Source organism: Narcine bancroftii, chromosome 2 (assembly GCF_036971445.1).
Source record: "Narcine bancroftii isolate sNarBan1 chromosome 2, sNarBan1.hap1, whole genome shotgun sequence".
NCBI classification, from domain to species: Eukaryota; Metazoa; Chordata; class Chondrichthyes; order Torpediniformes; family Narcinidae; genus Narcine; species Narcine bancroftii.
In genome coordinates this window covers 371851573-371866647 of record NC_091470.1, presented here as the reverse complement: position 1 = coordinate 371866647, position 15075 = coordinate 371851573, and the positions used below count along the sequence as shown (strand labels likewise).

The window sequence follows — 15075 nt, the reverse complement described above, 5'->3', positions numbered from 1 at the left end:
AGCTGCGACAGAGCCAAAGCTTGCGCTCAAGGTCCACAGAGTTTAGGCACATGGAAGTGCCCATTCATTTAACGTAGACTATCTGTTCATCTTCACTCTGGATAGATGATATCATACCACTGTTGGTATGTTTATTTATCCTTTAACCTTCGCAATATCTGGCCACCGGGCTCAGTACGTGAACTGCAGCACTGGACAAACCCCCCCCCCCCCCCCATATTCAAGCACGGAGAGGGGCAAAGGTAGGGTCACCATCCACTGAATTCCTGAGAATAGCGGAGATTTGAAGGAACACAGGAAAGGGGGAGACGTTGAAGGAGGTTCAGGGTAGTTGGGAGACACGGGGGTGGGGGATTGCGGCGACCATGTTCAGATCGTGGAACAGCGCAGAGATCTCGGAGGGCTCCCCGTTGATGGTTCGGGGAGCACAGAATGATTTGAAAATCTAGGTCCGAAGTCGAAAAAGGAAACGTGGGGAGCTCAGAGTGGGATCTAGGTCAGTGAGCCAGACCCCCCCCCCCCCCACCCCTGACACAATGGGGGAGAAAGAGCTGGGCTGCTGGAGTGACCCTGAGTCCCCAGCAAGGCTGATGTCCTCGGGCGTAAGTGCGGGAGGATGGACACGCCTTGAACAAGAGCCGCCAGCACTTCAAGGGTTAAACTCTGCGCATTCTGCCAGCCCGCAGCCTGCAGGGCTTTCCCTTATTTGGTAATTAACCTGCAAATCTGCTGAGCCGCACCTTCATCCTTAAAGGGGCAGAGCAGGGGTCCATCTGAATAGGAGGAGCATCTTCCAGACTTGATGAAGGGCTCAAGAGCGAAACTTGGGTTCTGTATCTTTATCTTTGCTTTAACCAGCTTATGTCTACAGTGAGGCTGTGTGCCACGGTTCACAGAGCAGCCCATCGGATCCTTTGTCCCATCTTGCTCCTGGATGAACGATGAACTAGGAGCTGAGCGACCTTATGAAACCTTGCAGGAGCACAGTTCCTTCCTAGTCGAAGCTTCCTCACAGCATCCCCAAAGCCCGACAGCTGCCCTTCCCACTCCTTCTTCAATCTTCCCTCCATTGCAATGCTGCCTGTTCTGGAAAACTCAATCCTGTAATTCTAAGATAGGGCTGACATGGATCAAAGAGGGAGAGGGATTACTATCCAGTGCGCTCCAGGGCAGGTACTGGTCCTTTCTACATTCCATCCCTTCGATGGAAAAATCTTCCGCTCAGAAGGACAGCAGATAACCAATCGCTGGAGGTGAGAGGTTTATTATCTGTCAGGAAACAATTTCCAGACTAACTAGAAATCCAGAAGGACATTTAGCCCTGTGAGCCTCAAACACAATTGAATGCAGCGCAACTCTAGAGGTGCTCTCAGTAATATTGAACTTGGCACAGGTGTGGCCCAATCCCTGGCAGTAACCCAAACTGTTTTCCAGTTTTCCTTTGTATCCAGTATGGAGCAGGTCTGACAAGTAGCCATGTACAACTCTCTTGACAACAACGGCAAGGGCATACTCAACACGGACCCTATCCTGATTTTCGTATGTGCTGCATGGGGCTGCGAGTGGAACCGAAGTACAAGGGTGCCAAGTTATACTATGTGCTGAGGCTCTACTGGTCACAGGGGTGGCGAAGGATGGGGCTGACTCCATGGCCATATATGAGGAGCATTTGACACCTCTTGGCCTGTACCTGTTGGAATTTAGGAGAATGAGGGGGGATCTCATTGAAACATTTTGAATGTTGAAAGACATGAACAGAGTAAATGTAGAAAGGTTTCCCATGGTGGGAGAATCTAGGACAAGAAAGCACAACTTCAGGATTGAAGGGTGTTCACTTAGAACAGAGATGCATAGAAACTTCTTCAGCCAGAAGGTGGTGAATCTTGAATTTGTTGCCACCGGAGGTTGTGAAGACTGTCATCGGGTGTATTTAAGGGAGATTAATGGGTTCTTGATTAGCCAGGGCATCAAAGGTTATGGGAAAAATGCTGAGCAGTGAGGCTGAGTGGGAAAACGGATCAGCTCATGATTAAATGGCAGGGCAGACTTGATGGGCTGAATAGCCTATTTCTACCTCTATGGTTAGGGTCTTCTATCCCAGTTGGTTGGATTACCACATTACTCATCAGTTGTGTCACACAGTGATTCAGCATGGGACATCGTGTAGACATTGAGGGACAAGGGCTTGATGGTTACTGTAGGATGGATTCCCCAATGGATTGTCCATGCCATCTGGCAAAATACCTCATCACTAGAGCCCACTAACAAGCAGCCAGACCTCCTTGTTAGATCCTTCCTGTACAACCAACAATCCATGCTAACACACATTGTCCTTCAGATGACTACAATGAAGAGAAGACAGTCACCCACCCCTGCACATTGTGAATTTGCTAGTGTGGAGAAGAATAATTATAACAGTTCATTCCCAATAGCCGCATAACAGAGGACTCTCTCGTTTATGGGCTATTCCTAGAGATGCACAGAGACAGACATCAAGTAACGGTGAAAGATCAACTCGGTGAAAGATGTTCTTTGTTGTGTCCAAACCTTGTTGGTCTTCCAGCACAGTGAGCTAGCTGTCAGTGAAGGAATGCCGCCATCTAGCATTTTCCAGGCTGCAGGTGTATGCACTGAAGCTTGGTGCAGCCAACACAAAAGGTTTGTGGAGAAAGACAAAAGATCGTTCTAGAACCAGGCACTGGAGACAGACAGGTGGAGAAGTCTCTCAAACAACTGAAAAGGTGCCAGTGTAACCCCAAGAGGCCATATCAGCAGTGGTGCTACATGGTTTTATTAATGACTAACATTACCATGTTATATGGCAATATGACACCAAGAATGTAAAGACATTGTATGGTTTTTGAATAAAGTTTAGTTGTGATAAACAAAATAACTAATCCCCCTATAATTCCAACTAAACAAACTGCTTGAAAACAATTCACTTCTTTGAACAGAGAGAATCAACTGGTATTCACCTCATTATCCTATTGATCATTCCATTGAGGCAGTCTCTCAAGATAAAGGACAGCTTGCTTTACCTCAGCATGGAGTCCCAGACTGCATGCTCTTAGCATAGATGAGACACTGCCTTTCTACATGCTGCTAATCCATTTTCAGCAGGTAAAACCAAGGGCTCATTGTTAGATGATATTGCTTTACGTCGATTTCAAAAAAGATAAAATGTTTCCCATCTTCCTGGAAATCTTTGTGGAGGTTACAGAAATGGTCATTTTGAAAGGCTACACCTTACCTAATGGAACTGAAGCTGATCGGAAATGCTGGGGAATGTGGTCTGAGAATGGACATTGGGTCAGTACTCTACAAAGAAATGAGGATTTTGTGTCTCTCCAGTGCCTCAAGGGGCTAATTGTAGACTGTCCACATCTGAATCATACGGGATTTGGGAGTTTAGTGGACAATGAACTGTTTTTCTGATCAAACTTCCCTTAGCGGATGCAATGGGGACAGCAGTGTATTTGTGTATTTCACTCTAGGGAAATAATACACTTGTCAATTAGTCAACTTTTTATCCCACACTTTACTTTCCATCACTTTGTTTATGGTAATTTCCTTGTTCAGAAGCATTTTACGGCAGATAAAGTGATTGTTTCCCCCACCCCCCACCACCCCCATCCTCACAGATGCAGCCAGTGAGTCTTTCAATTGTTTTTTTTGACCCAAGAGGTTGAGCATGTCACATGATACTTGGAGCATATCAAATCCCCCATTGTCCCTCATTCAACACCTTTTTCTACTCTTAATATTTTCATTAAAAAAATGACTGCTTTCAGTTTTCATCAGGTCACTGCCTAAATCCTCAAGATTAGATCAATCTGCATCTTAACTCCATTTACCTGCCATGTTTCTGTAACCTTTACAATTCTGAATTTGTCCATATCTACGGTGTCACTTCCCTTTGAGAATGTTTCTAACCATCATCCTCGATTAACCCACTTCATGGCGCATTTCCTTGTTGGACATTTGTAACAAGACATGAAAAATTGATATACAGGAGTAGTTTTATAAAAAATGTACATTTTATTAAATGATTGTGAACTATACAATTCACTGTTCTTCATGAAGATCTCACTTTTCCCAGAACCACTTCCCATCAGTTAGAGCCAGAGCATTCCATATCAAATAATTGAAGGAATGGAGAAAATAACCTGCTCAAAAAGATAGACTTTATGGGTATGGATTCTTGAGGATAGTAGAATTTCAAGACAAACAAAATTCACCAATTTAGGTTGGAATACACAAGCTCTTGTTTTTAATCATATCAGAACTCAATACCTTGTACAAGGCTAGACTGTAGAGATAATGGCTGCACAGTTGGAGGTCAAATGGATCAAATAAGGAATCTGTAGCATCTCAAAAAATGTCTTTCTTCTTTGGCTTGGCTTCACAGACGAAGATTTATGGAGGGGTATGTCCCTCCATAATACAATGGGAACATTGACACTCAGCCCATTCTGAACCACCCCCCTCCCCACACACAAACCTAAAATGTTGAGCAAGCATCCAAAAGAGAAAGGTGACATTTTTCATATCATTTAGTCAAGATTAAATAATTTCTAATCTCCTGTGAATTAGAAGCACTTGCGATGGACAATGGAGGGACCGGACTCATCGTACTCCTGCTTGCTGATCCACATCTGCTGGAAGGTGGAGAGAGAAGCCAGGATGGAGCCTCCGATCCACACTGAATACTTCCTCTCTGGTGGAGCAATGATCTTAATCTTCATGGTGCTGGGAGCCAAGGCTGTGATTTCCTTCTGCATCCGGTCAGCAATCCCTGGGAACATGGTGGTTCCACCAGACAAGACTATGTTGGCGTACAGATCTTTCCTAATGTCCACATCACACTTCATGATGCTGTTGAAGCAGGTCTCATGGATACCAACACATTCCATCCCAATGAAAGAGGGTTGGAAGAGGGTTTCTGGGCACCTGAAACGCTCATTGCCGATGGTGATGACTTGGCCATCAGGGAGCTCGTAACTCTTCTCCAGGGATGATGAAGAGCTGGCCGTCTGCATCTCAGCTTCAAAGTCTAGGGCCACGTAGGCCAGTTTCTCCTTGACGTCGCGGACAATCTCCCTCTCAGCTGTGGTTGTGAAGGAATACCCACGCTCTGTTAGGATCTTCATCATGTAGTCAGTGAGATCTCGGCCAGCCAGGTCCAGACGCAGGATGGCATGTGGCAAGGCATAGCCTTCGTAGATCGGCACCGTGTGACTCACACCGTCTCCGGAATCTAGCACAATGCCAGTGGTGCGGCCAGAGGCGTACAAGGACAGCACAGCTTGAATGGCAACGTACATGGCTGGGGTGTTGAAGGTCTCAAACATGATCTGGGTCATCTTCTCCCGGTTGGCTTTGGGATTGAGTGGAGCCTCTGTGAGGAGGACAGGGTGCTCCTCTGGGGCCACTCGTAGCTCATTGTAGAAGGTGTGGTGCCAGATCTTCTCCATGTCATCCCAGTTGGTCACAATCCCGTGCTCAATTGGGTATTTCAGGGTCAGGATACCTCTCTTGCTCTGGGCTTCATCACCAACGTAGCTGTCTTTCTGACCCATTCCCACCATCACACCCTAGAATGGATACAAAATTCAAAATTTAGCACTGGATGGTTAATAGAACAGATAGTTGATCAAATATTACTCACTCTTTGGAGGATAGTTTTATGTACAAATTATTCAAGCAAAAACATTTTTCTGCTAGCTACCTCAATCTATGCAATTATGATCATTTAATAAAGGTTAGGTCTGCTCAAAGGACAGTGGAAGTATTTTATTGGGACAGGGATAACAAGTTAAATCTTTTGAGAATATAGTAAGGGGTCCAGTTGAATAGTACTTTTAAAGTGCCTACCCTCTTTAGGATCCAAGTTGTACTTGCTTGGACAACACTTGCTTGCAGTGGCTAGTCTCAAAATATGGTGGACTGCCCTCTAACAAATATTCATTGTTGTATATAACAGCCCCCATTTTTCCTTACCCCTTACCCCTACCCATAAGATAAATGGACACGTGAAAATGCCAGCAATGTAGCCCAAGAATAATTGAGAAGCCACAAGGTTTCATCACTTAATTATTACTCAAGTTAGTTTTGTTATTCAATACACTCTCTGCAGATGAGACTTCAATCTACATTTCTATCTACCCATCTTAACCTTTCACTCATTTCTATCGCTGCCTGTAAGGAGTTTATTTCTTCCCCCCCCCCCCCCCCACCGTCTGTGTGAGTTTTCCCTGGGGGCTTGGGGTTTCCTCCCACGGTTCGAAATGTACTGGGGTTGAAGGTTAATTGGGTGTGTAAATTGGGTGACACGGACCCATCGACTATAATGGCCTGTTACTGTGCTGTATATCTAAATTTAAATTTAATTTAGTTTCTTCCAGGTGCTCTGGTTTCCTCCAAAAACATGAAGGATTGGTGTATTTGGGGTCATGGGCTCGTGGACCAGAAGGACCTTTTACTGTGCATGGTTGTCCAACTGCACGAAAACCAACAAGGTCAGGTCAGATACAACAATGAGCTCTCTGAACCCTTCTCCATTAACAATGGCGTGAAGCAAGGCTGTGTTCTCGCACCAACCCTCTTTTCAATCTTCTTCAGCATGATGCTGAACCAAGCCATGAAAGACCTCAACAACGAAGACGCTGTTTACATCCGGTACCGCACGGATGGCAGTCTCTTCAATCTGAGGCGCCTGCAAGCTCACACCAAGACACAAGAGCAACTTGTCCGTGAACTACTCTTTGCAGACGATGCCGCTTTAGTTGCCCATTCAGAGCCAGCTCTTCAGCGCTTGACGTCCTGTTTTGCGGAAACTGCCAAAATGTTTGGCCTGGAAGTCAGCCTGAAGAAAACGGAGGTCCTCCATCAGCCAGCTCCCCACCATGACTACCAGCCCCCCCACATCTCCATCGGGCACACAAAACTCAAAACGGTCAACCAGTTTACCTATCTCGGCTGCACCATTTCATCAGATGCAAGGATCGACAACGAGATAGACAACAGACTCTCCAAGGCAAATAGCGCCTTTGGAAGACTACACAAAAGAGTCTGGAAAAACGACAAACTGAGAAACCTCACAAAGATTAGCGTATACAGAGCCGTTGTCATACCCACACTCCTGTTCGGCTCTGAATCATGGGTCCTCTACCGGCATCACCTACGGCTCCTAGAACGCTTCCACCAGCGTTGTCTCCACTCCATCCTCAAAATTCATTGGAGCGACTTCATCCCTAACATCGAAGTACTCGAGATGGCAGAGGCCGACAGCATCGAGTCCACGCTGATGAAGATCCAGCTGCGCTGGGTGGGTCACGTCTCCAGAATGGAGGACCATCGCCTTCCCAAGATCATGTTATATGGCGAGCTCTCCACTGGCCACCGTGACAGAGGTACACCAAAGAAGAGGTACAAGGACTGCCTAAAGAAATCTCTTGGTGCCTGCCACATTGACCACCGCCAGTGGGCTGATATCGCCTCAAACCGTGCATCTTGGCGCCTCACAGTTCGGCGGGCAGCAACCTCCTTTGAAGAAGACCGCAGAGCCCGCCTCACTGACAAAAGACAAAGGAGGAAAAACCCAACACCCAACCCCAACCCACCAATTTTCCCCTGCAACCGCTGCAACCGTGTCTGGCTGTCCCGCATCGGACTTGTCAGCCACAATCGAGCCTGCAGCTGACGTGGACTTTTACCCCCTCCATAAATCTTCGTCCGCGAAGCCAAGCCAAAGAAGAAAAAAGGTCTTATTTAAAATTAAAACTGCCTTTTAATATTTTACTTTCACCACCTTTGAGGAAGAATTATAAAACCCATCCCCCAAATTTCCTCTCAACTGTCAAATGACAAGTTCATTTTTAACACTGTTAAAAGTTCAGCCTTAACACTGGCAGTGTCCTCTGGGCTTCCGAGTTAAACAACAATGGGTTCCATTAATCACGAAGGGAGAAAAGCTGGACAATGTCATTGTTCACCATGATGGTCGAGAAAGCATCAAGTCAGGTAACCAGTTTGCCAACAGACACCAAAAGGCCGTGTGGCTCTTTGATCTCAATGCAAATTGAAAATATTTAGTATCAATCAATGATGTCAATTCCAATCGTGTCAAGAGGGAGGTGATGAAGAAAATTCTTGAGGGTGGGATGCTGCATATTGATGGGGGCGAGGCTCTAGACATTGTCTCCATGGATTTTAGCAAGTCTTTCAACAAGATCCTGCATGAGCATCAGGCCTGGAAGATCCATGGTGACCAGACCAATTGGTGGTATGAGACAGGATGGTGGAATCCACCAGACCTGTTTGTCCATGCCAAACAACATGGCCTCTTGCTTCTGTCCCAGTTGCCCACATCAGACCTATACCCCTCCAATTCCATGTAGTTATCCAAGCATAATAATTTTTACTTTATAATAATTCAGATACAGTACAAAAACAGGCCCTTCTGGCCTAATTATGCACATGTGACCATTTAACCTACTAACCCATATGTCTTTCCATCAGAGCACATGCGGTCAAAGGGAGAACATGCAAGCTCTTTATAGAGAGTGGTGGATTTGAACCCAGGTCACTGGCCTTTTGGTAGCATTGCACTAACTGCTCGTACGGAAGCATTGTTTTCAGATTGGAAGCCTGTTACCAGTGGTGTGCCACAGAGATCAGGGCTGGCTTCACAGTTGTTTACCATATGATTTGGCTGAGAATGTAGTTTGGATGGCAAGTATTAGGATCATACCAAAATCGGTGGTAAAATATACAGTGAAGAAGATTGTCCAAACTTACTATGGGATCGAGATCAACATGGAACGTGAACGGTGGATTGGCAGATGAAATACAATTTGGACAGGTGCAAAGTGTTTGATTTTGGCCAGTTAAACTGTAAATGGCAGAGTTGTGGGCAACTGCTCCAGAATAGAGATCTCGAGTTACTTTGTTCCCTGAAAGCAGTGACACATATAGACAGGGCCATGCTTGCCTTCATTCATCCGTTCATTAAGTACAGGAGCAGGACATAACTTTACAACTGTAAAAGCTAGTATTGTGCTGACTGGGAGTCTTGACTGACACAGAGAGATTAGGACTTCTGTCCCTTGAGCAAAGGAGGCTGATGTGTGACCACGTGTAAGTTTATAATGGACATCCATCACCACCACACCCCTCCCCCTTCCCCCCCCCCCCCCACTCCAACCCGAGGTAGAAGAGTCTAAAACCAAAGGGCATAGATTTAAAACAAACAAGAAAGGGTTAAAAAGTACTCCTGCAGCAATTTTTTTCCCCAACACAGAGAGTGGTGGCTGCGTGAAGCAAGTTGCCAGAGGAAGTAGTAGAGGCAGGTAAAATGATGATGAGTAGAAGACATTTAGACATGGATAGAAAAGGTTTAAAGGGATATAGACCAAATACGGCAAAGGGGACTAGTTCAGGAAGGCATCTAGGTGAAGTTGGGCCAAAGCACCCATTTCAGTATTTTATAAATGTGGTTTTGTTGCACTCTCAATGATGGTCCCCCCTCCCCCCACCAAAAAAAACATTGAATTAAGTACTCTTGACAGAAGCACCATCGTGGAATGGAACATCTGCAATTGGTCAGGGGAAGTTGGACTCACTCCATAGCAACAACCCACCCATGCCCACCTCACCTCCGGAGAAATCCCTTCTCTAGTGAATTTGACTGCTTTAGACAGAATGCCCGTTTAGCATTTACCTCAAGTAAACATAGTACAAAGCCTGGAATTACAAGGAAAAGATCCTATGATAAACCAGGATATTCTCCATCCCTCCCACCACCATTTAACTTGATACAACAGGAGTTAAATATTTTCAATAGTGGACTCACCTGGTGCCGAGGCCGCCCCACGATGGAGGGAAACACAGCCCTGGGGGCATCATCCCCTGCAAACCCAGCCTTGCACATCCCAGATCCATTGTCGACCACCAGCGCAGCAATCTCATCCTCAGCCATGGTTTACAGCGAGCAGGAGGTGACTGAAACAGAGAGAAACCCCGTTAATGGTGAGACGCAAGCACAGCAGACCAACAAAAAAAAAACTACTGGAGGAACAGCAGGTCAGGCAACATCTGTTGAGGGAAATGGCCAGTCAACGTTTCGTCAGATGAACGTGACTGTCTATTCCCATCCATAGACCCTGCTTGAGCCTCTTCCTCCAGCAGTTTGTTTGACTTCAAATTCTAGCATCTGGTCTCTCAAATAACAGTAGGCTGGCAATCATCTTGACCAACTCGGGCTTCATATTACCTCTTGGTGATGCTGTTAGTGCAATCCTCAACAGAGGCTCCAACACAAGCAACTTCCACCTCATCCCTCTCTCTTTATAGAACCGGAAGTTCCACCCACCTTCCTACCTATAACCAAGCTATCCAATGAGAGATGAGGGAGGACCTGGGGACTTAGCTCTATCATTGAAGTTGACCCATATATTTTAAACTGGTTTTAATGTTCCGGTAACACTTGTATTTTAAAACTTTTTTTAAAAATTGGTCACAAAATATTTCTGTAACAGAAAATATCTTGCATCCCCAATTGCCCCAAAATTGAAGAGGTAGTTAGAGTCACAAATACATTAGTGGGTATGAAGTCACGTATCGGTCAGAATAGGTTTATTTCTATTAGTGAATTAGAGGATTTTTACAACATTCCAGTGGCTTTAGGGAGATGTGTTTAGTTTTTTAATTATTAATTTATTGGAATGAATTTTCCCAGAAGCTCTGGAGGGGGATCAACCCTCAACTCAAGATGAGTGGTCCAGAGTTCTGGCTGTTCATTCAGTAACTTTCTACGTTGGCTTAAATCTTTTTTCAGAGTGAATTAATCCCTTTTGGATTTAACCACTCACTACTCGGAGCCTGCATTACAGCTCGGTAGTAGCTACAGTACTTGTAACCTGCAGAAATTTCCACCCCCCCCCCACCACCCCTGCTGCCCCCCCCCCCCCCACCCCAACATCAAAGGGATAGTAGAAGAGGAATTTTAAAGGGGAAAAGAGGAAGACCATATGCTTTAGGGAGAGAATTCCAGGGGTACTGAAGGATCTGCTGCCAGAACTTGGGACCGAATTGGAGAGGTTTCAGCAGTGGTAGGTCTTGGTGGAGAGTTACAGCAGGAGAAACACACCGCTTTTTTATAAAGAGGGACCAGTGTGTAACTAGAAGACCAACCAAAGCTCAGTGAGCTCAGGGTGGTGGGCCAGACCCTGACCTTGATACCTGACACAATGGGAGAGGAATATCTAAATGTTGTCCTGGCTATTGGAGTTGTCCGTGTAGCCAGCAAGGGTCAGCCCTTGGAAGGTGGTGGCAGGAGCATGGAGTATCAGCACTCCAAGGGTTAAATATTGCGCATTCCGCCAACTCCAGACTACAGAAACTTTACCTTATTTGGTAATTAACCTGCAGATGCTTCTGTGCCACACCTTGGAAGTTGAAGAAGCAGAGCAAGCTCAGAGCTGCCTGTGAGAGGGATCTTCCTGATACAGTGAATCAACAAAAGAAGACAGGAAATTGAACAGGGTGTGGACACAATGCAGCTTTGTGCCACAGAATGGAATATCAGCTCTCTGAACAATTCCTAGCCCTATTTGTCCCCGGGATGTGGGCATTAATGGCCTGGTCAAGTGGCCTGGCCAGGAGGAAAAGCTGAGGCACCTGGTGAAACTGTTGCAGTCCAAAATTGGTGCTCTAGGGGCTTGATACTCCTTCATTTCCTGTCAGGAAGGTCATAAAGCCCTCATCTTCTTTCTACAACAAAGATCAGTCAGTTCTCTTCCACTAACACTCTCATCTGCCTGGCAGAAATTATTCTTATTTTGAACAACTTCCCTTTTCATTCCTCTCACTTTGTATAAATCAAAGCCATAGCCATCGGCACTCACGTGGGTCCCAACTCCCCGTGACTTTTAATTGGCTATGTGGAACAGTCCTTCTCAGCTATATTTTTTCATAATAGGGGAATTAAGGGTTATGGGGAAAAGGCAAGTCGATGGAGCTGAGTCCACGGCCAGATCAGCTGGAATCTTATCAATGACAGAGCAGGCCCAATGGGCCAGATGGCCGATTCCTGCTCCTGGTTCTGATGTTCTTGCTCCAAACCTTGTTTGGTGCCACTCAAAGACTCATTGAAGCTGTTTCCTGTATGATGTGGAACTCATCGGTTTCCCCAGGCCTACAACTCCATTTACAATTAGACCATGTTGATTTGATTGTAACTTACCGTTATCACCTACTTTCACTCCACTCTCAAATTCACTTGGACCATTTACAACTCTTCTCTTCCTTTTCTGGATCTCTCAATCTCCATTAGGAGATAGAATACTCATTCACACATATGATGAACCCACTGACTCAATCACTGACCTCCACCACATTGCACCATTCCAGGACATCCAAATGTCCTTTTTCAGGAAATGTGGCTTTTCTTTCTACCATGGGTGATGGCACCCTTTCTCACATTTATTCTGTTTCCTGGACTCCTGTTCTCACCCTGCCTCCATCCAAAAAGAGCAGAGTAAGGGGCTCTCACCTTTCATGCTACTAGACATCATCCTTCATTATTTCCTCCAGCTATAATGCAATCCCATTATTAGCCACATCTCTGCCTCCTCTCCTCTTTCTGACTTTCTTCCAATTTTAGGTCACCCTTGCCTCCTGTCTTCCTTCCTCTATCTTTCTAATCCACCATCAGTCTTATATTTGATGAAGGGCCTCAAGCCAAAAACGCTGGTTCTGTATCGTTATCTTTGCTCTATAAAGGTCACTGTTTGACCTGCTGAGTTTTTCCAGCGTCGTGTTTTTACTCCCATTTTCATTACTTTTTCCATACACCCTCTCCAGCACTACCCACCACCCCACCCCCCATTGCCCACTTTCATTACTCCCCAACCATTGACTACCCACACTTTTCGCCCAGCGCCCATGATCTGGTTCCATCTGCCCTTCAACTCTCTCCTAATGATTCCCATTATCAAGTTCCTTAGCCTTTGTGTTCCTGCTTTTCAGCATCCAGCAGATGTCTCCACTTTGATTGAAATACACAAAATTGCTGGAGAAACTCAGCAGGTCATGCAGAATTTATAAGAAGCAAAGGGTAACTAACTTTTTGGGCCTGAGCCCTTCTGACTTATTGTCTATTGTCATGAGCACTGAGACACACCAAAAAACTTATATTGTGTGCTAACCAGGCAAATCAACCCATGCTTAAAAGAACATAGAACATTCCAGCACAGTACAGCCCTTCAGCCCATGATGTGCAGATCTATATAAACTTCCTTAACAATCTAATCCTTCTCTATCTCACACCCATAACCTTGTATTTTTCTTTCATCCATGTGCCTGTCTAAGAGTCTTTTAAATGTCCCTATTGTACCAGTCTCTTGTATCACCCCTGTCAATGCATTTCAGGCACCCATTACTCTCTGTTTAAAAAAAAATCTCTGACATCTCCCCTAAATTTTCCTCCCCTCACCTTGTCCGGATGTCCTCTGGCATTTGTTCGTCTCGCCCTGGGAAAAAGGTGCTGGCTGTCCACCTTGTCTAGTTAGACATTTTAGACATACGGACAGCACGGCACAGGCCCTTTCGGCCCACAAGCCTGTGCCACCCAATTGCACTCGATTAAATTTTAATTTTAAATTTAGATATACAACATGGTTACAGGACATTTCAGCCCACGAGTCCATGCTGCCCAATTAACATACAACCCCTGGTACGTTTTGAATGGTGGGAAGAAACTGGAGCCCCCAGAGGAAACCCACGCAGACACAAGGAGAATGTACAAACTCCTTACAGACAAGCTGGGATTCGAATATAGGTCCTGGTCGCTGCCGCTGTAACAATGTTACACTAACCATTATGCTAATCTATACCTCTCCTAATCTTGTAGACCTCTATCAAGTCACCTCTCATCCTTCTTCACTCCAAAGAGAAATGTCCCAGCTCTGTTAACCTTGCCTCATAAGATGTGTTCTCCAATCCAGGCAACATCCTGGAAAATCTCTTCTGCACCTTCTTCATAGCTTCGACATCCTTTATGTAACAAGGCAACCAGAACTGAACGCAATATTCCAAGTGTAACATGAAAGTCTGGAGATGCTGTGATTGTAGTGAAAACACAGAAATGCTGGAGGAACACAACAGGTCTCGCAACGTCCATTGGAGGTAAAGATATATGGATGCTGCAAGACCTGTTGTGTTTTTCCAGCATTTCTATGCTTTCACAATATTCCAAGTGTGGTCCAACTAGAGTTTTAAAGAGCTGCAACATTACCTCATGGCTCTTGAACTCAATAGTTCACTAAATATAACAGATAGTGCAATAAAGTGCAGAGCGTGACGTTGCAATGTCAAAGAATGGTTATGTGGTCTGGTTTTCACCCAGATGATCCTGGGTTTGGCTCCTGGTATGGGAATTACAGTTTTGTGGGTTTCCTCCGGGTGCTCTGGTTTCCTTCCACCCTTCAAAACGTATTGGGGGTTGTAGGTGAATTGGGTGTAATTGGACAGCATGGGCCGAATGTGCCTGTTACTGTGCTGGATGTCTAAATTTAAGTTTAAAATGCAGGATGCAGTGTTAGAAAGACAAAGTGCAGGATATAAATAAAAATACAATTAAAACAGTCCAAGGGCATAATCTTTTATCAATGAAAAGTCCCTTTAAGGGTCTAGCAGGAAAGAAATTGCATTTGGAAGTTCATGTTTTCAAGCTCATGTATCTTCTGCTTGATGGAAGGGTGAACGGGTGGGAGAAGAGTATATGACAAGGTGGGATGGATTCTTTAATATGTCGGCAGCTTTCCTGACATAGACCAAGTCGGAACCTCTCATAATCTTGTTGTGTTAATGTGAGCTTCATTCACCACACTCTGCAGTTTCTTGCAGTGTTGGGCAGAGCAGTTCCCGTACTGACAGGGTATTTTCACGACTGCATCTTTAAAAGCTGTTGAGGGGTGCAGTGGATACACTAAATTTATGAAGTATTGAGGCATTGATATGATTTCTTGGGTGTTGCATCAACAGATTGTTGGAAATACGTATGCCTAAGAACTT

The 15075-nt window shown here is 45.2% G+C and overlaps 1 protein-coding gene across 1 annotated transcript; it reads right to left on the bottom strand.

The window, feature by feature from the left end:
- Positions 1–4015: 4015 nt before the first annotated feature.
- Positions 4016–10380, bottom strand: LOC138755877 (actin, non-muscle 6.2-like). The gene is made up of 3 exons (XM_069922622.1): positions 10274–10380; positions 9854–10002; positions 4016–5594 (listed from the first exon to the last, which is right to left on the bottom strand). The coding sequence occupies exons 2-3, from the start codon at positions 9977–9979 to the stop codon at positions 4590–4592; spliced, it is 1131 nt and encodes a 376-aa protein (XP_069778723.1). The 5' UTR covers positions 9980–10002; positions 10274–10380; the 3' UTR covers positions 4016–4589.
- Positions 10381–15075: the final 4695 nt, after the last annotated feature.

Bases quoted from the DNA above. Each gene is read 5' to 3' on its own strand.
- LOC138755877 (XM_069922622.1), bottom strand. From the start codon at position 9,979: ATGGCTGAGGATGAGATTGCTGCGCTGGTGGTCGACAATGGATCTGGG. The intron at 5,595-9,853 runs GTGAGTCCACTA...TATCCATTCTAG, and splicing joins TGGGGCGGCCTCGGCACCAG to GGTGTGATGGTGGGAATGGG.